Genomic DNA, 27,713 nt, shown 5'->3' on the forward strand with positions numbered 1-27,713 from the left:
TTGTAAAGCCTACCACCAACCTTCCTAATATACTCTCTAGGCATCTGAAAAAACATTAACAGTTTCCTTGTAGATATTTAAAGTAGTATGTTCTTCAAACTATACTGCAAAAACAAATACATTGATAAACAAGTACACACAGTAATATCAAATGTGATGTAACCTAACATAACCTCACCTAACCCCTTAACCTAACCATAAAACAATAAGCAAATACTAACAATGACTCCAATGTGTATAAGAAATACCAACAAATTCATTATAATGCGCTTTTGTGCATACAACTCTCTTTAGTTAAGTCTAATGAAAGGTTTCTGCCGATCAACGACATGTCCCAAGTCACCCCAAGTTTGATGTCATTTTCAAAATCGAAAATTTCAGTCCAAAATATGGGCCTAAATTTTTATCTTTCTGTGGTTGTTATTAGAGATAGAAGTGGGGATCGCATTTAAACATTAACCACATTTCCAGTATTAATCCATTACAACCAGCAGGCCTTCCTGTTTCACTATCATTTTTTTGTTAATATTTTGACAATTTTCAAATATTTAAAAGTAGTACTTCATTGATAACAAGTTGTTCCCTTCAACCTGAGGACATCAGCACACCATCACATAAACGACAACAATGAGCAAATCACAGTTCTGGCCGCCCACTGCTGCCAACATAATTAAAAACAAAACACTGTCAAAATGTCTCGAGTCATCCCACTGTCCCAAGTCACCCCGTTTTACGGTAATAAGTTAATGCCATTTGTGTTATGATGTTCTGCAAAGCATAATATTTGAACATTGTTTATACAATTTCTGTCATTTATATTAACTGAAAGCTGATCTGCTTTGCTGCTAACTCCCCTAATGTTTCGTTGCAAGATGGACAGGTTAGACTTGTCTGTAGAGGTGTCACTTATCTTGGGTGCTTTTTGTTCTTTGTATCTGTAGTTAAAAAAATCTTTCAGATGTAATGGGCGTACTACTTTCTGTCTGCTTGCTATTCCGTGTGCAGTCTGCTTGGCTGTTGTGTTTTCTTCTGTTGCTGGTGGAACTTCTTTTGCTTCTTCTTCTTCTTCTTCTTCTTCTTCTTCTGCAGGTGACATGATGCCTAAAAAATTCGGCACTTATCGAGTTTAAAGGCACACCCATGAAATCTTTCATTTTTTACCGATTATCGTCAATTTGACTATGCTGATCACGAATATGACATTTTTTTCATCAGTTTTGAAACAGTGAAACAACATATTGTCATGTAATCGAAATACATCAATGCGTAAAGATCATTCAAGTTAAATTGCAGCATTCGGATAAACGCGCCTGATGTAATCAATTAGATTGTGAAATGGGCTTGATCCAAAGCGTTGCCGCCATAGAAACTCGGCCAAATAGTTGGACAGCATATTGCGATGAGTACCAAACATGCGCTTGTTTTTCTGTTCTGCTTTCTGCCATACGCTTTCAGCATGATTAGTAGCTGCGTGAGTAATTGGATCAACGAAATGCATGGAATGATTAACAGTCAAATGCTGATAACCTAGATTCTGGACTGTGTTATACGCTCCCCACAAATCGGAAACAGTAGTGGTCCCAGGCTGCACATATTATAGAATCGGCAGCAAAGTTGCAGCATCTCTTCGAACTACAGGAACGAAGAAGCTTTCTCTGGTCTTAGTGTCGTATCCGCTGAATACGAACTGTTCCTTACCCTTGTGACCTCGATTGTACTTTCGACGTTCAAAACAGGTTTCGTCGATCTCAACTGTACTCCCTGGACCGCCTAAAACAATCGGCTCTTGCACAAAATCCTCGTGGCAAATGTCTCTGCAGAACTGTTTCGAATCCGCAGCCGTACTAGCCGAGATTTGGAGTTCACAAAAATTCCTATTCATCGAGTTCGAAGCTCCAGAAGTAAACCATTTTGTTAATGAATTCGATAGACAGATGATTACCCAAGAAAAACAAACTTTGCGAATTGAAAACTTCTTCTTCCTGCAAATGCGTCTTACAGAGCAGCGCCAAATACGACCGTCGGCACATTGCTTGCGTTCTAAGAACATTTTATTCGCACCGCCAAGGCATTGCCCATCTTCACAGAATCTCTCACGTTTCAGCAAACCATGAGCGAAAGCCCATTCAATAGCTGAATCACTATCACGACAAACGTCGAACAAATTTACCATACGAAATTCGGTCAAATCAGGGAAAATTCTAGTAATTACGAATTAGTACAACAAACGCACAGAACAAACATCGAACTTACACTTAACTGCACTGTTATTTGACTTTAGTGTAAACTGAATGAGGCGATTTTATCCGAGTGCTTTTTTGTGCAACGATTTAGCTTGAATGATGTTTGAAAATAACATATTCGTGATCCGGTCAAAAAATGAAGAAGAAAATTTTTCTCTCGATATATTAAAAAGTTTTTATTGGGGATGAAAATAAATAACATCTTAGAGATCAACATAGTCTAACTGATCAAAAAGTGAGAAAAAATATTTTCGAAAATTTTGTTCCCCGTAAACTCGAAAAGTGCCGAAAATTCTTGGTGTAGTATTTGTTGATTATGGTTTCTGCTACTTGGTGACGATCAAGTGATGAAGTTATTTTTGGAGCTTGCAAAATTTGTGCTTCATTCACCACGATCCTTTTTGGCTTGAACCATTTCGTAATTTGAGGCCGTTTTACGATTGATTGTGCCTTTCTGGCCTACTAGGTTTAAACCACTTCGTAATTTGCAAGTGATTGAGGGCTTTAGTGTTTGCTGCTCGCCAAAAACGGTTTGTAATTTGCATTAGATTGCTACTTCTCCTGGTTTCTTCATTGTCAGGCGAGAGCCTGCCGTGGTGGCCGATCGTTTCTAGGCACCACAGTCTGTCGCGGGTTCGAATCCTGCCTCGGGCATGGATGTTTCTTGTGTCCTTAGGTTTGTTAGGTTTAAGTAGTTCTACGTTCTAGGGGACTGATGACCTCAGAAGTTAAGTACCATAGTGCTCAGAGCCATTCTTCGTCAGGCGAGACACTAGTAAACATTTTATCAGCCAGAACCTCTTTTCCTGATGTGTTTAAATGAAGGCCTTGAGCCGTATAGAACCTTCGCTCTAAAATGTTTGTGTCTATAACATCAACATTCTGGAAATGATTACATATTTCGGCGAAACTCTTGTTAGCGACACCAATTTTGCGGTTCACGCATGATCAACTCGGTAAATCATGATGCTGTGGGACATTCACAAAGTGAACATTTGTATGGATTAAATTATTTAGACAACTTCTCAGTTCCCCGGGCGTGACTATCCCCTAAAACGCAGATCATCTCGTGTTTTCCAATTTTCGCACTCGGGTGATCAATTAGCAACAGTCTGATTACTTTTCGGCTCCGACTGGCGTGTTCAGTGAATCTTCAGCAGTGTGCACAATAAAGTTTTTATGCTCTTGTGATTGACTGTTTTTAAGCACTAAAGTTTCACAGTTTTTACACACGTAAGTTTCAGTGTTATTTTCAGATTGCCCTTCCTGGAAACAGTTTTCTTCCGTTTCCTGATGACGAATCTTCTGTGTTCATCAGCGTCTCACACATTAGGGATTGAAGTTTCTACATGTCCATCTTTAAAGCACCTATTATAAATTGTAAACTGGAAATACGTTCATTAAACCTTGAAATTTCGTCCTTACAATTTACACACTTTTTCTTTTTACCATTAAAATTTACTTTTTTCCACAGTGAAGCACGATTTCCTTTTACACCATCTTGGAAATATTTAAGGACCTTTTTACATGAATTGATAAGCTTTAAGAATTGTCACATTATTTAATGATTATCAGTGTGCCCTGAATTTGTCTGTTGATCATTCAAATCATAAAAGATGGAAGCACATTGATGTTGTTTACTTACAACTAATATGCCTACAGACATAATGACAAAAGGATTGAGAAAAGAGAAACATTATGATTTCCTGAACTTGTAAGGTATAGGTATTTTTTAAGAATATCATTCAAATGTTTTGAAGTGGGGGGTGTTAAGTTTGTCAAACCCATTTAAATGATATCATTATGTGGTGAGCTATGTGTGTATCTTCGACTGTTTCTACATCTTTATTCCTATATGCTATTCTGTTCAGTTCCATTTCGTCCATATTCATTGTGTGTGTGCTAACATGTAGTAAAGTGTACCAATGTGAAATGTTATAATAAATCACCAAATGTGTACATTTTTATCATGTTCTCAATATCCACAGAACCTCAACATAACTTATACTTATGTTCATAAGGAAGTTATGTTCATATGCCCTAAAATTTTCTTGTAATTTTGGAATTTAACTTCGACAATCTGTATTTTATCTTTTGGCTACATTTTGTACACTGTTTGGCAAAACTTACTGTATGTCACAAAAATATTGTAAACACATTGATTCCATATTATGTGAGGGGGTTGTTGTAACAGGACATCCACCTCAAGCATTACTTTTCCTCAACAGTAGTTGTCTATACCAGTATTATTTTTTGAATTCTAGGCAGATCAATATTATCTCAGTTGCTTTTTTGAACCTGTCATATGTTTTTATACACAGTAGATTGTATTTCAAACTAAAATTCATGAAAAGGAATTACTTTATAACATATTTTACTTCCAATGTTATAATGTATAAGTACTAGTTCTGAATGTAGAGAGAAAATTATTATTATTATTATTATTATTTAGAAACTTTTGAAATTACGTATTATTGGCATACTTAAAATTTCCATTATTAATCACGCCATCCTGTACTGCTTACTACGTTTGTCTCTGAATTCATTTTTGTAATAGTAATCGAAATTAATAATGTAATGTACTAGAAATTCATTTATTAAGAAAAATTGTAAACCCTTTGAAATATTGTTTCCGCAGAGTGTGAGAGTCGTATGCATGTCTCTGATGTGATTGGACGTATTTTTGTATTTTTTGTGAACTATGTAATTTTGGCTTTGTTAATGTGTAAAATCAAAATACTGTATGATATACTAAAATGTGAGAAAATACATTTACATAAAAAAGGCTGCTGCAACAAGTTTTTTAGTTCAAACCAACCATAAGAACCCGATGTGACATTAAAATCTTCAAGAACCATGACCATAGACAACAAGAAATGGAGCCAACTCAACATGACAAGCTAAGTAAAGTAGAAAGTTCATTGTAATCTTTGCTCCTCTCAAATCTTGACAAAAGACTTCACTTACGAATTATTTGGACTGGACAATGTTTAATGTGTTCAACAGATGTAAGTAGGAAGAAGTGGCAAATTACAGGGTACACTTTTTTTTTTTAGAATATGGCGTAGGGAATATTTGATTCAAATCACTACTATCACATGAAATAGACCTTTCTTCAACCTAAGTTAAATCAGTTTGTTGCGACAATGAAAAGGGAGAAGTCTGGTTCCAACAAAACGGTGCCACACCTCCCACTTATTGGCATTATCTATAAATGTTGAGTTGTTTCCTAGACATCTCTCTTCATAAGGAGACATCACCTAGCACCTGAAGTCACTTACTACCTTGAAATTTTTTTTTCTTTAACCCTGCAAACACTTAAGGAGATTATCACCCAGGAAGTGGCTGCCATTCCACCACAATTGGCGTAAAAAACTATGGACAACTTCAAAAAAAGAACTCATTAATTTGTCAGTAATGGAGAACACTATTTACTATACATAATTTTTAAAGCCAGCTAATGTAAAATGTCATAGTACTTGTTGTTCAGAAACAAAAATATTTTCTCAGTATCTTTGTTTGTATCTACTTTTTGAAATAGAGGTCATTTTGCTGGAGCCTGTACCATTCTTTCATGCAACAACTGAAGTAAAGTACATATTTATATAAGAGCATGCACTTTATATTAATGTTAGATCCTGTTTCATTCTGTTTTATATTGACTTGCAGAACTAAGGAGATCCGCTGGAAGGTGGCATTATGGCATCTGACAGAGGTTTTTGGAGTAATCTTCTTCATTAGCTTTTTGTTTGAACGCAGCTTGGTACCCATGTTCAGAAATTTTGGAAAGCAACAGCTGTCTCCTAAGGCAATGGTTGTAGCCATTTTTGGTAGCATGGTTCCTTCACTTACTGTAATGCTTAGTGTATTCTATTGCATTCTTCATGCCTGGATGAATGCATTTGCTGAAATAACAAGGTTTGCAGACCGCATGTTCTACAAGGTATGATTTCCATAATTTTTAAACTAATAGGTTGCACAATTTAATAATTTCATTGGATTGCTGGATCTTAAAAAAGAAAAACCATACTTTATAAATATGTTATATGCATGTTTTTATTGGTCCTGACAAGATTCACCTTAATAAACAAGGGTATGTACTAGAAATTACTAGTACTTTATAAATGAATGTACTTAACATTTGTTACTAAAAAAAGAATGGTCATGAAAGGTAACACTTTCATGCAATTTAAATGTGATAATGGGAAGTCCTGGGTGATACACAAAAAATGAAAGAATTGATGGCAAACTGAAAAATGAAGGCACATTTCGTCATTTCCCTTTACTAGGGAAACAGAAAGTACCTGGAAGGGTTTCAGCTAAGATTAGGGATTATCTGAAGAGTTTAGAGGCTGAGATTACTGAAAGATTTCAGGATTTTAAGAAAATTGAGCCTCAATTTAATGTTTTATCATATCCCATCACTGTTGATATTGACACTGCACCACAGGAGCTGCAACTTGAACTGATTGACATGCAGGCAGATCACGCAGTGAAAGAAATGTTTAGTGCTGTAACTTTGGTTGACTTTTATAAATCTTTGTCAGCTGAAAAATTTCCATGTATCAACAAATTTGCAGGCAAAATGTTCTCCATATTTGGATCGACATATATTTGTGAACAAAGTTTTTCTTGCTTGAAAATCAACAAGAGCCAATACCAAAGCTGTTTAACAAACAATAATTTGCAGGCTGTGATGAGAATATCAACTAGCAGTCTGACTCCTGATTTCAAAAAAATTGTGCAAAATTGTGAGAGGAAGCATTTGTCCCATTAAACTTGTTTTAAAATTTAATATACGTGGAGATGATATTAAATTAGCAAAATAAATGAAGTTGAACACATCTATCTTATTTGAGGATGTCAGAAGGAAAGAGGTACAAGTGACTTTAGTCTTATCAAAATTATAAGAAGTATATTTATACCCCTTTGCTTCTGACTCTTTCATTTATACCTAATGATTTTTATGGTGCCTTTTATGAAATGTAAAGCTAACTAATCATATTTCATGTAAGGAAACTTGTTATGTAGTGCTGGTACGTCCTGTTTGTTTGTTTTCCTATGATGGAAATAGTGTTTCCAGACCCATGTCACACTACAAATTTTATTTCTGTATGTTCAAAGAATATTTTGTGACAATTCAGCCACACGTTTGTTACACCCTGTGTAGTTGGAGCATTGAGTGACTGATACACAGGAAACAAGAAAGAAAACATAGCAAAACTTCAGCATAATATCATTCCTTAGAGTTAATCAATATAGCGCCCCCCCCCCCCCCCCATACACACACAAAACAAAGTTTCCCAGCTGACTACTTTGCCCTGGTCCTGCATTTTCGTGAAGGTGAGGAATTGCCAGTTAGTGGGTGAGAGGATAAAAAAGGTAGGGAGAAGCAGGAATGGGTGGAAAGAAAGGTGGCCGAAGCATGGGAAGAAAGGCAGCAATGGAAAAAAAGTAGGAATATGGGACTGGTGAGCTAACCCTGGCACAAGCACGGGGAGTTTTGTGTGCCAGATGTTGAAGTGGAGGAGTGGACTGGGAGTAGGAGACAGAACAGAGAAAGAGGCAGACTGCATAGATGAGAGTGAGAATGTAGACCAAGTGAACTGGGAAAACGTGGACAGGGTTGAAGGTAAATATGGGACAGACGCTAGTAGGAATTGAGGCCAGGATGATTGACAGATGTGGCGTATGACATTCCTCCTATGATTAAAATGCCAAACTCTTAACATGCTGTGGGAGTTTATGTGATTGATTTTACTGATGTGACAAGTCCTTGATTTTAGGTGTCTTATTTTTACAAATAGATGTACAGATTGTTCCTGACACATCTCATTGCTCCTTCTGAAGAAGGTGGTTTTAAATCTGTTGAAACCATGGTTGAGGTTAATTGAAAACAACCATTTATTGCAACTGATTGTCTGTCTTATTTACCAGCCATTCTGTAACTGAAATGCAGCCATGTTCAAAATAGTGCTAAAATATTGGGTGATCAAGAAGTTAGTATAAATTTGAAAACTTAATAAACCACGGAATAATGTAGGTAGAGAGGTAAAAAATGACACACATCCTTGGAATGACATGGCGTTTTATTAGAACAAAAAAAGATGAAGTTGACAAAATGTCCGACAGATGGCGCTGGACAGCAAAATGTCAGTGACTGCGCATGACAATCGTGTATAAAAGAAGCTGTAATTAGAGAGAGAATCAGACGCACCATCAGTTGCAGCATGTTGACGTTACTTGAAAAGACGCTTTTAGTGAAGCTGTATTATCAGAATGGGGAATGTGCTAGTTCAGCGTAAAGGTCCGTTGACAAATGCAGCTGTGGCGAGAATGATTTTGAAGTTCGAAGCCACGGGTTGTTTAGATGATAGACCCTGTAGTGGCCGACCGAGCACAAGGCGTAATGCTGCTGAGACAGTTCAGGAAGAAATGGAGACTGTAGCAGGTTCGTCTAAGCACAGGGAAGTCAGCGCTCGTGCAGTCGCATTTAGCACCGGCATTCCATACACTACTGTTTGGTTGGCAGTGAGGCGCACCCTCCGATGCTATCCGTACAAAAGTCATCGGCATGGCGGAAGATGACGATTGGTTGAGTAACGTGTTGTGGACCGACAAAGCTCATATCACGCTCCGAGGGTCTGTCAACGCCCACAACTGCAGAATTTGGGCTACCGAAAATCCTAGAACTGTTGTGGAAACTCCATTGTACGATGAGAAAGTCACGGTATGGGTTGGATTTACCACATCTACCGTTATCGGGCCTTTTTTCTTTGAGGAAATGCATGATTCTGGTTTTGTAATTGCTCCCGTGGTGGGTGAGAGGTACGCTGATAATGTACAGAATCGCATCATCCCCAGCCTGGCCGATAAACACCTGCTGGAATGTATGATGTTTATGCAGGATGGCGCTCCACCCCATATTGTTAGACGCATGAAAGATCTCTTGCGCGCGTTGTTTGGTGATGATTGTGTGCTCAGCCACCACTTTCATTATGCTTGGCCTCCCAGGTCCCCAGACCTCAGTCCGTGCGATTATTGGCTTTGGGGTTATCTGAAGTCGCAAGTGTATCATGATCAACCGACATCTCTAGGGATGCTGAAAGCCAATTGCTCACCATAACTCTGGACATGCTTTACAGTGCTGTTCACAACATTATTCCTTGACTACAGCTATCGTTGAGGAATGATGGTGGACATATTCAGCATTTCCTGTAAAGAACATAATCTTTGCGTTGTCTTACTTTGTTATGCTAATTATTGCTATTCTGATCAGATGAAGCATCATCTGTCGGCCATTTTTTAAACTTTTATATTTTTTAGGTTCTAATAAAACCCCATGTCACTCCAAGCATGTGTGTCAATTTGTACCTCTCTATCTCCATTATTCCGAGATTTATTAAGTTTTCAAATTTATACTGACTTTTTGATCACCCGGTATTATTGGAATAAAAATGTGTTCAGACCTATGTATTGCATGAACATGAGAGAGAGTTAGCAAAAGATATTTTGCACTGACCTTATTTCTCATTAAATTTGTAGGGTTTTTTTTGTTTTGTTTCTGCTCAGTCTTTGTAGGTTCAGGATTCCATTAAGCTAATGCTGTCAGGAGGTATCCAGATTTGATTCATTTTTTCATCAAATAAGAAATACTATGTAGTAAGAGTCTTCGTTGTCTTCAAAATTATTTTATTCCGTCTTTCGCATTTTTCACAAATTGTCACACTTCTTGACATGAATTACTGAAACACACTATCAGAGTTCAGGATAACAGAGTGTACATACATTTCAAAGATATGTTTAGGTGATTTATATATTTGAAAAATATTTGTTTTTTACCAAAAAATTGCAAGTGGAAATATCATCAATGTAGGTATACATAGATTGCCACTTATTGGAAAGATGACACATTAAGTTGCAGACAGGCACAATTAAGATACTCACAAATATTATTTCAGTCACAGCCTTCATCAGGAAAAGAGAAATGCTCACCATTCATTCACACAAGGAAGCACACCTCACGCACCCATGATGGCCAACTCCGGCAGCTTGAAGCGCAATGCAACTAATTGAGATATCACCTCCATAACCAGAATCAGGTTTTTCTCTTTTCCTGACAGAGGCTGTGGCTGAAAGCTTATGTGTAAATGTCTTTTAATTGTGCCTATCTGCAACTTAATGTGTCATCTTTATGGTAAGTAGCAATCTCTCTTTCACTACGTGGTTAGCAGATAATACAGTTTCTTAAAGATTTTATGAATAATTATGAAAAAAATAAGTATTGCTGTAACACAAATTTTACTCATTCATATAACTAAAGCACATCAAAAATACATACATAGTTCTTTATTGTTATTCTTGTGAATGATAAAGTATCAGGTTTTTTGGCATGTGACAAAACAGTGTGTTGAACAGTTCCATTAAAGCTGTAATGACATTTCCCATGTAAAAATATTCTCTCTCTCTCCTTTTTTATAAGTCCACTTTAAGATCAACGAAATTTATCCATACATCATTTTCACATATCTTCATACACTTCCCAACCACAAAATTTCTTTAGATGTGTTAACAGATGGACATCGGAAGGTGATATAACTCATCAACAAATTACTTGTTCCTATTACTTGTAATTCATATTAAACAGTTCCCATCTTTGTGGCCATGTGCAATGACTTTTATTTTCTTCTCAATAGGATCCAACTTGCTATTTATGCATTTTTTTTCATCCAGATGGTGCAGCAAACTCAGATATCATCTGAATTATTGCTTTATCAATAAGTTAACCTAAATCCCATGAAATGCTGGCTACAGCATTCCCAGCAGATGTGGTTGTAGAATATCCACCTCTTTTATGGTGTTCGGCCTCTGACTTAATACGAAAGCAACTGTAGACGCACACAACATAAAAAATTGTTTCAATTCAAAATATGTAAAAAAAGGATTTTCTCGATGAAAGCACAGTCGATGTCATCTACGGCTCATAAAGTGTTCCATATTTTTTAATATCTCCATGTGTAATTCTGACTGGACAAAAGTTGATAGTCATACTATTTAAGTAAGCATATATTATTTATTTTGTCACAAAACATGCCAGCTGCATAAGAATCAGACATAGCTAAATTCATGGCGGATAACATTTTGTTCTGTGTAGTGTCCTTATAACAGAAGTATGTAATTTTTTCTTCAATGTAAATTTGAGCAAGGAGTCATATAGTGGAACTTGCTTTAAATGTTCACTTCACAATAAATAAACAAATAAACAAATAAAAAATAAAAATAAATAAAAAAATTAGTAGGACCCACACTGTGACTAAAATGACAGTCATGATTGGAATCAATCAACTTCTACAATATCTGTGTGTAGCAATGAAAAATGGAATGATCACATAGGCTCAGTCAAGACAAATCATGTGGCAGACTTCAGTGTGTGATAGAATAATACAGAGTCTACAAAGGAGATTGTTTACAAAACACTCACAAGACCCATCCTAAGATACTGCCTAGATGTGTGGTAACCATACGAAGTAGGATTAATGGAGATACTTAATGTATTCAGAAAAGATCCCCAGTTTGTTTGACCCATAGGGGAGTATCAGAGATGGTAAAAAATGAACTGGCAGACACCTGTAGATAAACACAAACTATCTTTGAAAGTGTACTTACACATTGCAGGAACTAGCTATAAATGATGAGTAGAACCCCATACATATCAACTGCATAGGGATCACAATGGCAACATTAAACTAAATTACAATGAAATGAACACCCTTTGCTGCTTGCAGGCGTTGACATACGTCAACAGGGACAGATGAAAATGTGTGCCCCGACCGGGACTCGAACCCGGGATCTCATGCTTACACGGCAGACGCTCTATCCATCTGAGCCACCGAGGACAAAGAGGATAGTGCGACTGCAGGGATTTATCTCTGGCATACCTCCCGTGAAACCCACATTCTCGACGTATTGTCCCATACTACATTCGTAGTGCCTCCGCCCATTATACTCATTACTCGCGGCGCGTTGCCGATTCCCATAAGAGTTCTGGCACTGTTTGTCATTTGCACAGAAGAAGAACATGTCCGAAAGAACAGATACCATCTTAGTATATATATAGTTAAGGCTCACCGGCCACTTGACCATCTTCTTCTTCTGTGCGAATGCACAAACAGTGCCCGAACTCTTATGGGAATCGACTACGCGCCGCGAGTAATGAGTATAATGGGCGGGGGCACTACGAATGTAGTGCGCGACAATATGTTGAGAATGTGGGTTTTGCGGGAGGTGTGCCAGAGACAAATCCCTGCAGTCGCACTATCCTCTGTGTCCTCGGTGGCTCAGATGGATAGAGCGTCTGCCATGTAAGCAGGAGATCCTGGGTTCGAGTTCCAGTCGGGGCACACATTTTCATCTGTCCCCGTTGACGTATGTCAATGCTGCAAGCAGCAAAGGGTGTTCATTTCATTGTAATTTCATTCTAACGAGCTGCATGGTCACCGATGTTATCTGTTCTTTCGGACATGTCTGAAAGAACAGATACCATCTTAGTATATATAAGATTAAACTAATTATAGTATTCACTGAGGTATTTAAACAAACATGTTTCCCATCTTCATATATGAATGGAACAGGAAGAAGCCCTAAAACTGGTACAATGAAAGGTACTCTGTCATTGCCATCACACTGGTTTTCAGAGTATGGATGCAGATACAGTGAACAGTTGAATTTTAACAGCCCTTACTCATAAAATCATTTCATATTTGCTATGATCAGCATAAAAGAAAAGCAGTGTGTATCGTACATAATGTTTTCTCACAGTTAATTCCTCAAATAAAATACTTTTTGCTGTTATTCATTAGGCATCTATTATAGCCTTAACTTTTGATTGTCCTAAACCACATTGCACATATCCTTTATGTTACCATGTATTGTTGCAGATTATGATGTCCTTCATATGGATCATCATCAAGAGAAGTATGGCCATGTTATTTTAGCTATTCCAAAAGAGTAGACTTTGTACAAACCTTCATCAGTTTTGGAAGAACTCTGTTGGTGATAAACCATTGAAAACAAATTGGTGTGCAACCATTTGAAGGGATCACAAAACTTTTAAAATCTATATAAACATAATTTTTCTACAGATAAATTTGAGTTTTGGTAGCAGGCATTTCCAATGACCATGTTATCAATGGGATATTAAACTCAGTCATCCTCCCTTAGCAAGCCTTCCTCTCACATCTTGACAATGATTTTTGTAGTCAGATGTTGTAGCTACTCCACTTTACCTTTGGTGCTCTCAGTAGCTGGCATCTGTTCTTTTGCTACTTGTAGCTGGCTGAAAACTTTCGGTGATGAAAGTACACTGATCAGAAAGAACATTATGACCACCTAACTGATAGTCCACCTTTGGCATGGATAACAGTGGTGACACATCATGGCATGGAAGCAGTGAGGTATTGGTAGGGCGCTAAAGGGAGTTTTCACCACTTCTGCACAAACAGACAAACAAGTTACTTAATTCCTGCAAGTTCTGGGGAGGAGGATGATGAGCTCTAACACTATGTTTAATCCCATTCCAGATGTTTGACTGGGTTCAGATCTGGTAAACTGGGGTACCAGCACATCAATAGGAACTTGCCAATGAGTTCCTTGAACCACTCCATCACACTCCTGGCCTTGTGACATGATACATTATCCTGCTGAAAAATGCCACTGCCATCAGGAAACATGACTGTCATAAATACATGGTCTGTAACCAGTGCACAAAACTCCTTGGCCATGATGGTGCCTTGCACGAGCTCCACTGAACTCATGGATGCCCATATGTGTATTCCACAGATCATAAGTTGCCAGCTTGTCTCTGTTCCACAGTACAGGTGTCAAGGAGCTCTGTCCCTGGAAGATGACGGATTCGCATCCTCCCACTGGCAAGATGAAAATGTCAGAATTCATCAGACCCTGTAACACTCTGCCACTGCACCAAAATCCAGTGGTAATGATCACATGCGCATTTCAGTTGTAGTTGCCAGTGTTGTGGTGTTAACTCTGGCACATTCATGGGTCATTGGCTGTGGAGGCACATTATAGGAAGTATTTTTGGATATACTTGTACTCTGCCCAATATTGAAGTCTGATGCTCATTCTGCCACAGTTCACTGTCTGTTCTGTTATACCAATTTGCCTGGCATACAATGTCAGACATCAGTAAAGAGGGCGAGCCACCCAACACCACGATGTCGGGACATGGTTTACATCTCGGTTTTGCCGTGTGTTAAAGCCACTTACCACAGCGCTCCTCAAACACCTGACAAGTTGTGCAGTTTCTGAAATGCTCTGCCAACCCTGAGGGCCATCACACTTTGCCCTCGGCCAAATGCAGATAGATCACATGCTTTCCCCACTCCACACAGATACAGCACACTCACTGACGCTGTATGCGCTGTGCACATGTCTGGTTAGCAGTCATTCCTTGCCAAGTACCGAGCGGGGTGGCGCAGTGGTTAGACACTGGACTCGCATTCGGGAGGACGACGGTTCAATCCCGCGTCCGGCCATCCTGATTTAGGTTTTCCGTGATTTCCCTAAATCGCTCTAGGCAAATGCCGGGATGGTTCCTCTGAAAGGGCACGGCCGACTTCCTTCCCCATCCTTCCCTAATCCGATGAGACCGATGACCACGCTGTCTGGTCTCCTTCCCCAAACCAACCAACCAACCAACCTTGCCAAGTGTTGCTGCTATCACCAAGCTGACATCTATTATGAGATTGTCGTCAACTTGTTTGACATAGATGTCTTCGGGGATGAACTCGTGGGCATCGAGAATGATGACCGCCGGGATGCTGGGCTGAGGAGTAGCCCCAATGATCTGTTGGCTGGGGACATGGGCATCATGCACAACGTGTGGGCTGTCTGAATTCATAGGGCATGAGATTACAGTGTCATGGAGGACCCATACTAGTTCGTCTGTCTAGGGAAACCATCATTTTCTTTTTGTGGAGAACAATTTTGAAGGAGTGCAGGCCATGCCTGACAACTGGAAGAAATTCGAAATATGGTGGCTGTATAGCTGGCTGGACAGTGTCATTGCACAGCATGATGTAGTTGCAGTCTGATAGCACTTTATATCTTGCGATTGGTAAAAGGTGTGCACTCCCGCTGACATTGTTAGCACTGAAATGCATGTGAGGAGTTTTCAAGGTTTTTATTTGGGATCAGCAACTTAAGTGATGGCAGACCTATTGCAATGATATGTCAAGTTAATCAGTTACACAAAAGTGACATCTAGAACAATTTAATCCACAACAGTATATGAATTAGTTTTAAATGATGAAAAGAAAAATTACTCCATTCTGTGCATAATTAAATGAACATGCATACTGCTTATGTTAACTTTGGCATACCCAGAGCTACATCTTCACTTAGTCAGTATAGTGCAGCAGTAGCTATCACGTCATCAAATGAAGCAATTCTATAATCATTGAATTCACAATATCCAGTGATTTAGGGCACTATACAACAAGTTCGTTTATTTGAATGGATGCATATAGGGTCTGAAAGTGGCATAATGAAATGCCAAAACTGTTAGTCTTCACACTAAATACAACAAATACATTACATACTTCTATTCAATACTTTACTACAGCATGAGCTTCTGGAGTAATATGGCTAAGGTCAAAAAAGTATTTATTCTACAGAAGCTCACAATAAGAATATTATGTAAAGTTCATAACTTAACATCTTACAGTAGACTCTTCAGGGCTGTGGGGATTCTTAACTTGCACGATGATGCACATACTTTATCATGGTACTTGTGGTTAATAATTAATGTGAACTTAGGATGAATTCTGCAATTCACTACCTCAGTGCTAGCAGTAGAAATAATTTCCATAACTACTATCCATCCCTATCCAGAATAGTGTTTCTTAACTCTTAGTGTGAAGGCCTGTTTCAGGTGGCCACTAGACATCACACAGAAAATTGAATATCACCAGATACTAAAAAAAAAGTGAGGGAATAGCTCATTGGTAACTCTTTCTGCAATTTAGCAGAATATTAGGATGCAAGGATTTAAAGCTGCATGGAGTGTCCAAAAAACATTCTCAAGGAGAGATGCATGTGGGTTTTATTGGCAGTGGTAAGAAACTGAAGCGGTGGAAAAAGAACAAGAATTAAAATGTGAATGATAGTTGACTGTGTGCGTGTTTTAACATAAATAAGTGTATAATTGTGCTACACTGAATACAAAGAATTTTTATTTTTATTTTCAGGACTGGTGGAATGTTAATTCCTATGGAGCCTACTATCGGAAATGGAATGTTGTTGTCCATGATTGGCTGTACACATATGTGTACAAAGACCTGAGTGAGCTGCTAGGTGGCAAAAGACGAACTCTTGCTATACTTGCTGTTTTCTCCCTGTCTGCAATTGTCCACGAGTACATTCTCACATTCATGTTTGGTTTCTGTTATCCAATGCTCTTCATGGCCTTTGAAGTATTTTCAGGTTACTATCATCTACGTAATTATATATTATCAGTTAGGTCTGACTTTGTCTGGGAGTTCAACATTGTGAAAAGTTTTAAAGAAATATACCCTCACTTATACACTGGTTGGCAAAACTTAAGGAAGAAGGTAACTTTAGCATGATGCATGACTGCCAAGTAACACAGCTCAATAAAATTTGTGCCATATATAGAAAGAGCTACTACAGTATGTTACAGAAGCTAATAAACAGAAATATGCAATAAGATGAATATGAATGACATTTTAATTAAAAGCCAATAATTACACTGAAGTCACCACAGTTTATGATAATCTCCTGGACATTACAAAACACAGAACATGGTTCGTTACAGGGTGGGTGATCGCCATGGGCAGTAATGCATGCTCTGTGATGTGACCCCACAACAGCCGTGAGGTCGGTTAGGAATACTTGTGGGCATTCCATTCCGCCACCAGCACAGTTGATAACTGCTGGACAGTTGTTGCTGCATGTGAACATACTGCAATGGATCCTACACGTTTGATGGGATTTAAGTCATGGAATGGGCAGATCAGTCCATTCACTGAATTTTCTCTTGTTTCAAGAGCTCAGCCACATGTGCTGCTTGATGCAGTCACACATTGTCGTGCATAACAATGCGGTCTGGGTTAAATGCACCCTTGAAAAAAATGAATGCTGAGAAGGTGTACAGTGTCACAAGAACTAGTGAGTGTATCAGGTTCAAAGATTTGGAGATCAGTAAGCCCATGCAACATTATCCCTCCCCATACTATAACACCTGGACCACCAAAACATTCATGTTCAACAATGCTGGTGTTCCGTTATATGGTGAGATTTGGAAGCGCACAATTCACCCAGGGGAATTGTTGAATATGATCATTCTGATAGCCAAGTGTTACTGTGTGGAGAGGAATACATCTGCATGGACATGTTGTCTTCCAAATCCTAAATTATGGTATTCTCATCAGTCAGTGTTGTTGTAATGCTACTCCTTACACATTTGCATGTTTTGAGGGCAGCATTCGGCCCTGACATCATAGTTATGGATGAAAATGTGTGATATCATCAAACAGCACAAGTGGAGGGGCTCTTGGATCTTATTTGACAAGAGGACAAACCTGTCCGTTCCCCGAACTAAGTACCATTAAACACATTTGTGATGCATTGGGGAGATGTACCATATTTACTCGAATTTATGCCGCACTCGAATATAAGCTGCACCTGAAAAATGAGACTCGAAATCAAGGGAAAAAAAATTCCTGAATCTAAGCCGCACCTGAAATTTGAGACTCGAAATCCAAGGGGAGAGAAAACTCTTAGACCGCACCTCCAAATCGAAACAAAGTTGGTCCATTGTAACATGAGAGACAATTTAGGTAGAATGGATGAAGATACAACTACAGGAGTTTGGTTTGAGTCGTAAGCCTAGCAGTTAAGCTTTACCAGGTAGCCATTGTTATGCTCGAGGCGCTCCTTCCATATTTATACGGGGACCCTTCATTTTTCACGTGCATCGTCAGGTTTGAATCGATTGCTTATTATGGTTTGATCTGATAAGTGCCATTCTCTTTGTTATAGGTGTGTACATCACTCTAAGCTGAAGATACATTATTGCACTGTTTGTCGCATTCTGATAATGACTGTTTACGACCTGTCGCCGCCCGCAGCATGGCTTGCTTTTGTGGCTTTTGTGCGCGCTATCGCCTCTTACAATTAAAAAAAAAGAGAGAAATAGTCTCACTAGCGAAACAAACGCAAGTGACTGCTATTTGTTGTTACTTACATTGCTGCTTTCTTTGATAAACAAGAACCAAATAATAGACTGTGTATGACAGAAGATGCTCGCAATGAGAGTTTAGCGAAAATTTTTCTACGTTTGAAAATCTTTGCAGATACCTCTTTAGTACATTACATTCTGCACAGATATTAGAGTCATCTTAGATTTAAAAATCTAGTCAGTTGCCGTGCTTCATTTCTGACTGTATCAGTATTCAGCATAAGAATAATACGAATATAAACATGACATGCTACGTATATTCTTCAGCGTTTGCTGTTGTCTCACTCAAGTTTCGTGGTTTATTAAACAGACAGGATTTAAATGAGACAGCAGCAAACACGAAAGAATACGTGGCATAATGTTTACATTCGTATTATTCTTATGGTGAAGAGAATACAGCATGTGATGCACGCTTGTCACAGGTAGGAAAAAATTCAGAATGTAGAGTTGGCCATATTGACATACATCCCAAACAGTCTTGCCAGTCGGACTAGATTTTTAGTGATGACTTCAAATGCAGAGTTTGTTATCTTCAGTCCGTAGACTGGTCTGATGCAGCTCTCCACGCTTTTCTATCCTGTGCAATGCATAGTAGCAACACTTATGAAATAAGAATGAAAATAGCTTAGAAATTAAACGCTGAAATTTAAAACAAAATTTTATTAGGTTTGTAATACATCTTATACGAAATATTTAAAATATCAGTCATCATTCTGAATCACTATTACTCGATTCTTTGTTGCTCATTTCTTCGTACAGAGCATCGTCCTGCGTACCATCTAGTGCATTGGATATCGAACATTTTTTAAATGCTTGTTGCACAGTCTGATTTGGAACACACTTCCACGCATCGTAAATCCATTGGCACACTTGCAACAAACTTGCGCGTTTTACACGTACTGTTGGTGTCAGTTGTCTGTCGCTTTTCAAAAGCCAGTCTGTGTACTTGCGTTTAAGCTTGTCCTTAAATGGTTTATTCAAACAGACGTCAAGTAGTTGCAGAATTGACGTCATCCCACCTGGAATTACTGTCAAGTCCGTTTTGCTTTCCTCTAATTCTCGTTTTACTGCAGGTGTTGTATGGCCTGCGTACGCATCTAATACCGACAGCATTACGCCAGGACGACGATTCCACACTCCACCGCCACCACGACCACCACCACCACCATCATCATCATCATCATCATTCAAGACTGATTGTGCCTTTCAGCGTTCAGTCTGGAGCATAGCCCCCTTATAAAATTCCTCCATGATCTCCTATTCAGTGCTAACATTGGTGTCTCTTCTGATGTTAAACCTATTACTTCAAAATCATTCTTAACCGAATCCAGGTACCTTCTCCTTGGTCTGCCCCGACTCCTCCTACCCTCTACTGCTGAACCCATGAGTCTCTTGGGTAACCTTGCTTCTCCCATGCGTGTAACATGACCCCACCATCTAAGCCTGTTTGCCCTGACTGCTACATCTATACAGTTCATTCCCAGTTTTTCTTTGATTTCCTCATTGTGGACACCCTCCTGCCATTGTTACCATCTACTAGTACCTGCAATCATCCTAGCTACTTTCATATCTGTAACCTCAACCTTGTTGATAAGGTAACCTGAATCCACCCAGATTTCGCTCCCATAAATTAAAGTTGGTTGAAAGATAACTTAGTCTTGGTGCTGACTTCTTTCTTGCAGAAGAGAGTAGATCGTAGCTGAGCGCTCACTGCATTAGCTTTGCTACACCTCGCTTCCAGTTCTTTCACTATGTTGCCATCCTGTGAGAATATGCATCCTAAGTACTTGAAACCGTCCACCTTTTCTAACTTTGTTCCTCCTATTTGGCTCTCAATCCGTTTATATTTCTTTCCCACTGACATTACTTTCGTTTTGGAGATGCTAATCTTCATACCATAGTCCTTACATTTCTGATCTAGCTCTGAAATATTACTTTGCAAACTTTCAATCGAATCTGCCATCACAACTAAGTCATCCGCATATGCAAGACTGCTTAATTTGTGTTCACGTATCTTAATCTCACCCAGCCAGCCTATTGTTTTCAACATATGATCCATAAATAATATGAACAACAGTGGAGACAGATTGCAGCCTTGTCTTACCCCTGAAACTACTCTGAACCATGAACTCAATTTACCGTCAACTCTAACTGCTGCCTGACTATCCATGTAAAGACTTTTAATTGCTTGCAAAAGTTTGCCTCCTATTCCATAATCTCGTAGAACAGACAATAACTTCCTCCTAGGAACCCGGTCATATGCCTTTTCTAGATCTATAAAGCATAGATACAATTCCCTGTTCCACTCATAACACTTCTCCAATATTTGCCGTAAGCTAAAGATCTGGTCCTGACAACCTCTAAGAGGCCTAAACCCACACTGATTTTCATCCAATTGGTCTTCAACACTCCACCACGTCCTCCAAAAACCACACAGTTTCGATTGCTCGTACAATTACAGTTTTTGGAAACACTTCCGATTTCGGTAAAGTCTTACGCTTGAAAACTATGAATGGGGGTAATTTATGTCCATCTGCTGGGGAAGCAAGCATGACGGACATCCGCTGTTTTTCACCCCCTGAAACACTTACGTCTTTCTTTCCTGTGGCGTCAACCGTATAATTTGACGGCATGTCAGAATATACTTGAGTTTGGTCAGTCAGAATATACTGCATTTCCTATCTGACCAAGAAGGTATTGCTTCTCTGTGCGCCGCCGCCCGATTATGAAGTGCTGAAATTCCACAAGTTTTTCTTCATAATTTTTCGGCAGCTTTTGTGCAACTGAAGTTCGCCTCCGAAGTGAAAAAACCCCAGCGTTTCATAAACTGATCAATCCAGCTGCGACTAGCCTTAAAATTTTCGATTTTTTGCTCTTTGGTAATTTCATGTGCCTTAATTTTTAAAATTTCGGCGTTCACAGGCAGCAATTTCTGACCCTGTTCCTTAAATTAATTTAAAATCGCTTCTAGAGGATGATATCGGCCACACTTTGGCGCACTAAATGCTTTCCTGCTACTTGAACATTCAAATAATTTGTCTCTCTGCAGTCGCCATCGCCTGATGTTGCTCTCATCAATCCCGTATCGCAGACCTGCAGTACGATTAGAACTTTGTTCCACAAAAGAAATAGCTCCCCTCTTGAATTTGGCACTATAATGAAAGCGCTTCATTATGGTTCACTAACACCAACAAGCACTTCACAAAATTCCACGAAGCAGGAGGTGCCGCTACGTGAAATCTTAATGAGCCCAGCGTATCAACTAGTGCAACAATCCTAAAGGCTCATACATTGTTGGTATTTTTGTGTAAAGAAATTTATTTTTGTTGCTACGAATATTTGAAAGGCTGCTACATTTGAAGATGAACAATACTGAATTTCTATTTACTTCGTTGGATAATGTATGAAAATGCAGTGGTCGAAACTCGGGCGGAGAAAAAAAGCTCGTCTTGTACCTTTTTTTAAAAAATTTATTTACTGACGCAGAGGTTTTGGCGCCAGTATTTATCTTTGTGCCTGCAAAGCATTCCTGTGTAGTGCTACATATATTCGACGGCAGAAGTTAGTTGTGGCGGCACCTACCCACATTTTTCAGAACTCGATACTTAGCCTGTAGGCTGTTTTTTGGATTACAAAAACCGGAAAAAAGCGCAGCTTAGATTCTAGTAAATACGGTATTGCAGCATGTCCTTGTGCACCAACCACAATCCAGCAGTTGTCAGCTACTCTGGTGGAGAAATGGAATACCCTACCAACCTAGTAGCCGGCGTGGGAACACATTACAGAATGTGTACTGCTGCCCATGGTGATCACACATCCCATAAAGAATAAAGTCCCACCTTTTGGAATGTCCAGGGGAGCATCGTGAACCACAATGATTTCAAGGAATGTATTGTCTTCAAATAGAAACGTAATTTCTGTTCATCTCATTGAGTATTTCTTTCAGTTACCATCCATACATTACTGTAGCAGTTCTTTCCATGTATGGTCTAAGTTTCTTAGAGCTATGTTACTTGGCAGTGATAAGTCATGAAAAATTACTTTTTTTCCTTAACTTGAGCTTTCAGTGAAATTCTGTCGAAAGTCGCATTCAATTAGTGTAACTTTCTCTGTACAGGAAAATTACCATATGATATGGAAGTTGGCATTTTTATTATGTGTTTATCTCTTTTTACAAAAGATTACTCCTCCTTGGCACTGATTATGTGCCACTATCATAAAAACAAAGTCTCTCTTTTGGGTTGTGAAGTGATCACAATGAGACCAGGAATTATTACTTCACTACAGAAATGTGAGCACTTTATTATAGAATTTCCCTTATACGCTGCACGTTTGTCAGAAATACTTTCCGCTGATAATTTTACTGTGTACTCTACAGTCTTATCCTACTCTTCAAAATAATATCTTACAACTGAACTCAGCTGAAATTCAATTTCTAGCTATCACATATTCTCAAAAAAAAAAAAAAAAAGGATACTCAATGACAGGATGACCAGTACAAAGCATGATAAATAACTGTTAAAATTTGTGGTATAGTTCACTGAAAAATACAGAAAACTAATTTTTCAAGAGCTGAGGCAAATCATCATTTGAATCAAATTTGAAGTCCTCTATTTAAAATAACTATACAGTATACAGATAATACAGATAAGAGTGCTAAGGGTTAAAAACTTGTAAATTTTACTAGGTCTGGTTAGCTGTATCTACAGTATAAGTATCTTTCTGATCTTATGCGTTATCATGGAGGTAAGAATAATTCAGTCTCTTGCAAATCAGTTTTATCTGTGAATATCTTTATTGGTATGCACAAATAAAATATTCAGCTGCAAAATGGGGAATTTTTTTCATCAAATGATAAAGCGTAATTTAAATAGCAACTGAGGCGAAATGTTTCAAATATTATACTACTTTTCTGATCACTTGTATATTAATTCTCTCTAATTACAAAATTTCACTTCATGTTTGATTACTTTCGTTTACATATGTTGAACAATGTTTATAAACAAGGGCACAGCAAAATTACTTGTCTAAATGTCCACATTGCATTTTATCTTGAACTATTGTAAATCTATTTGTAAATGCAGCCACTGGTAACCAGTGCAACACAATATTTACTTAGCAAACACAGGAATTTGCCTGCAGGGGAACAGCAAACATTGGAAATTAAAATTGTAGAGCAGCTACAAGTTGCATGGTAACTATTCCTTTATTTTAACACTTTCACTTGACCAGCATGAGCATCTTCATAACTGTGAAAACACATTGCATTACACTACTATACAACCAAATAAATTCACAGATTGAATTTGAACATACTAATTTATGTTACATAGCAAAAGGCCACACAATACAGATTTAGGGTTGTTTTATGCCACCGTCCTGCATAAAATGGAATAAGTTGGTTGTGTACAGTTAACGTAAACTCTCTGGTCATGTCCATTCTAAGATTAAATGACGAGACATACCAGTTCTCATCGAGAGTGTTAAAGCCCTATCAATATGTGTGTTGGTTGAAATCACCTTGCGAAGCTGATTGTAAAACACAGTAATACAAAAAACACTAGAACAACGTAACTATAACAAATATCCACTGCCTTTTTGAGCATTCACAGGTACAAGGCTAAAAAACTATACCTGCCTGTTAAAATAATTATGAAAAGAAATAGCAAAATTACAAATTAAAATTATAATTGTCATTTTCATGGGTGTTGATACACATTATGTATGTTACAAGTCATTAAGACCATTAAAATTAACCTATATTAGTGTAGATGAAATGCACTATTCAGACATGATGATATGATTCCTCTTACATCTACAGCTACTGGAATGCAATATATGAAGAGACAGTATGTACAACATATGTATTTATTTACAACGTACATATTTTGGTGCACACATGAATTTGCGTTTACTCATGATAACAAATTTCAAACTGCATGAAACTTGCAAAATAAAACCAGACAACTGTTATGAAGGCCATTCATGTTGGTTCTTGGTGACATAAGGATAATAGTTGTCACTTGATATTATTCATTTATTTATCTATTTATTGTGCAATCATACACACATAGTCGTATTTAGTTCTCTAGGATTTTAATGAGCTTTTACAAATATGACATACAGAAGTCAATGTCTGAAGGAAAACAGTCAATTTTAATAACCAGCTGTGAATCTTCAAATTGTGTTCATACCCGTGGGTGCAGTGACTCCTTATCATGTTTGACATTGACAGAGCCGACATGAATGGCCTTCCTGATTGTTATCTGGTTTAAATACAAAAGTTATATGCAATTTGAAATGTATTATATTCAAGAGCATACACAAATAAGTATATCTACCAAATATATACATTGTAAATAAACATATACTTTGCAAATACCTTTTTCTCCATATACTGCACTGTTAATCTGTAGACATAAGAGGAATCGTGTCATCATGTCTCAATGGTATATTTAATCCATGTCAGTATAGATCACTTTTGATGGCATTAATAACGTATTATATACATGACATATGTATATTAATGCCCATAAAAGTGGCAATTATAATTTTAATTTGAATTAATAACTAGATGTGATATTTTAGATTTGTATGTGTGAATGTGTAGCTGTTTGCTATTTAATGTAAGTTATCTCATTGTAAGTCTAATTTATGATTTTAATTTTTTGCATGGTGGTGTAACACATTGTATTTCCACAATTCTGAAGGTGCTTGTATTGGTCGAGAGAGAAATGTAAAAACAGAGAAAAAGTACATGAAACTTGCAGCTGCTCTACAATTTTAACAATATTGTTTCTTACTTTTATTTATTATTATTATTATTATTATTATTATTATTATTATTATTATTATTATTGTTGTTGTTGTTGTTGTTGTTTACAGTGGGTCTGATGTTTGTATCACGTGATCGGCTGCCAGGTAGCAATCTTTTGATGTGGTTGTTCTTCACAATAGGAACAGGGCTTCTTATCAGCCTCTACATGATGGAGTGGTTCGCTCGACGCCACTGCCCTCGATTTATTGTAAGTATCAGGTATCTGACTACAGGTTTAAACTACGATTATAATCTAATGTATTTATTTTAGTTAAAGACTAATCTTTGTGCAATCCTTTAGAACATTTATGAGGAGCTTAAACACAATGCTATAATGCTGTGCTGTAACATGCTGCACAAAAAATTAAAAAGACGAGGAGTACAAGGTGTAGCAAATAGATGGTTGTGTTCGCACCTAAAAAAACTGCAGGCAGAAGGTATCACTTTCGTATGAATTCAACACTAAGAATAAAACAAGAAACAATCCTTCCTTTCTAGCGAATTACCAATAAAAGATGGTGTACTGCAGGGCTCAGTCTTAGGTCCACTACACTTCTTGATTTAAGTGGACAACTTCATTGAACATATGAGTCCCCAAGAATCTGTTCTATTTGTCAATAACACCAGCACATTGTTTACTGGATCCAGACCAGTAACCTTGCACTCAACAGCATAATGTTCTGTGAAAAGACTTTGAGTGGCTCACCAAAAACAAACTCACTATAAATACCGAAAAAGTTGTGGGTTTTATTTCCTCCATTTAATCAAATATCTATTCAAGCATGAGTAAAAACAGATGATCCCTTAGAAAATGAAAGTGTCCCAAAATGTTTGGGTTTTTGGGTTCAGCAAGATTTAAAGTAGGACATACATATAAATAACTTGTCTACACTCATCCATGATCTATTTTCTAAGAATATTAAAGTAAAAAAAGCAAAACAACAGTACAGCAGGCATACTACGTGCAGTTCCAATTGCTGCTTTGATATGGGATCATTTCCTGGGGATAATCAACACACAGGGTAAAGGTTTTCAGTATGCAAACAAGAGCTCTATGAATAATTTGTACCCTTAGAAAGATAGGCCTGTAAATCTCATTTTGCTGAGCCTGGTGTTCTCAATGTTCCAATTTATTCATTTATGAAACTATCTCACTCACTAGACTACCTCTTGAAAACAGGCAAACTACTACAGAACAAAACTGTACACAACTGTTGTACCAGAGGGGAATAAAATATACATAAAAATATCACAGAACAACAGACTATCAGAGGAGCATAATTAACATTGGTGTAATATTACACAATAAGATAACGGAGGATACAAAAATTGTTATGTATCCAATATTTAAAATTAAACTAAAGGCATTTCTAATAAATTTATGGGTTTGAGGCTGCAGACAGCTTAGAATATAGCAGAAACATGTAGTCACACATTTTATATTCTTATTACAGTTAGTGAGTGCATTATTTGAAGAACTAGCAGCACCATCTTCACCGCACATATCACAAAGTTATCCCTGACATAACACATTCTTCAAGAAACTTTTTCAATTCTCAACTCAGTGTTACACCTGTTATGATCTGTAGAAGTAAGCACTATTTTTACAGTTTTTGTACTTTGAGTGAAAATTTCTGAAAAGAAGACTGTACAATGAAGAATATATTATGAATGTATTCATTATTATTGAAAGATGATGATTTCCAACTGCCAGGGGGAGTTGTGTGTCATAATGAACTCACTAATGATTCATTGTGGCATGCACATGTGGAACAGCAGCTCACCCATTGTTGAAAGATAAATGAAAAGAGTTTGCTGTCAGAAAAAATTCTATAAATCACATGAAAGTGGACTCTACTGAGATCTTTCAGCAGGAAAATAAGAAAGTTATTGAAGCATCAGACAAAATTTCTCTCTTAATAGCAGAAAAACCTTGTACTATTGGTGAGATGTTATATAAATCTTCCATCTTATAGCAACCAGAATGGTTTTTGGGAAAGATAGTCACTGAAAAATTGACAGGACACTTTTCAAACAGTGTGTAATGAAGGATCAAAGAAATGGCCCTGGATATAAAAGTACAGCTAGTTAAAAGACTGAAAAGTCTCCATTCTTTATCCTCGCAGTGCGGAGACTCTACTGATATAGCTCAACATTCTCATTTAGTAGTATGCTGTTGATGTATGGATGAGACGGAAATAATGGAACCATTATGGTTTTCTAAAAACTAGGAAGTATCATCAAGTATGTCTAATGTATTTCCTACTGGAAAAATCCTAGTCTATTGGCTCTCACTCTATGATTCACACAAGGGCTTTCTTATAAAGCTAAAACACCTAAGAAACTGAACACTGCACTGAAAGTGACCATCAGT

General features: G+C 37.7%; 1 protein-coding gene and 1 non-coding gene across 2 annotated transcripts in view; one reads left to right on the forward strand and one right to left on the reverse strand.

Annotated features, from left to right (window-relative positions):
• Positions 1-27,713, forward strand: part of LOC126458281 (sterol O-acyltransferase 2-like) — a 268,197-nt gene that overhangs the window by 233,718 nt on the left and 6,766 nt on the right. Inside the window, exons 8-10 of the mRNA XM_050095212.1 lie at positions 5,913-6,186; positions 16,511-16,745; positions 25,408-25,547. Of these exons, the coding sequence (XP_049951169.1) occupies positions 5,913-6,186; positions 16,511-16,745; positions 25,408-25,547 (649 nt within the window). The remainder of the gene's footprint in view (positions 1-5,912; positions 6,187-16,510; positions 16,746-25,407; positions 25,548-27,713) is intronic.
• Trnat-ugu (transfer RNA threonine (anticodon UGU)) lies at positions 12,066-12,139 on the reverse strand. Its single transcript has one exon. It is a non-coding gene; the product is annotated as a tRNA-Thr (tRNA).

The sequence above is a fragment of the Schistocerca serialis genome, chromosome 2 (genome assembly GCF_023864345.2).
Source record: "Schistocerca serialis cubense isolate TAMUIC-IGC-003099 chromosome 2, iqSchSeri2.2, whole genome shotgun sequence".
Classification (NCBI taxonomy): Eukaryota; Metazoa; Arthropoda; class Insecta; order Orthoptera; family Acrididae; genus Schistocerca; species Schistocerca serialis.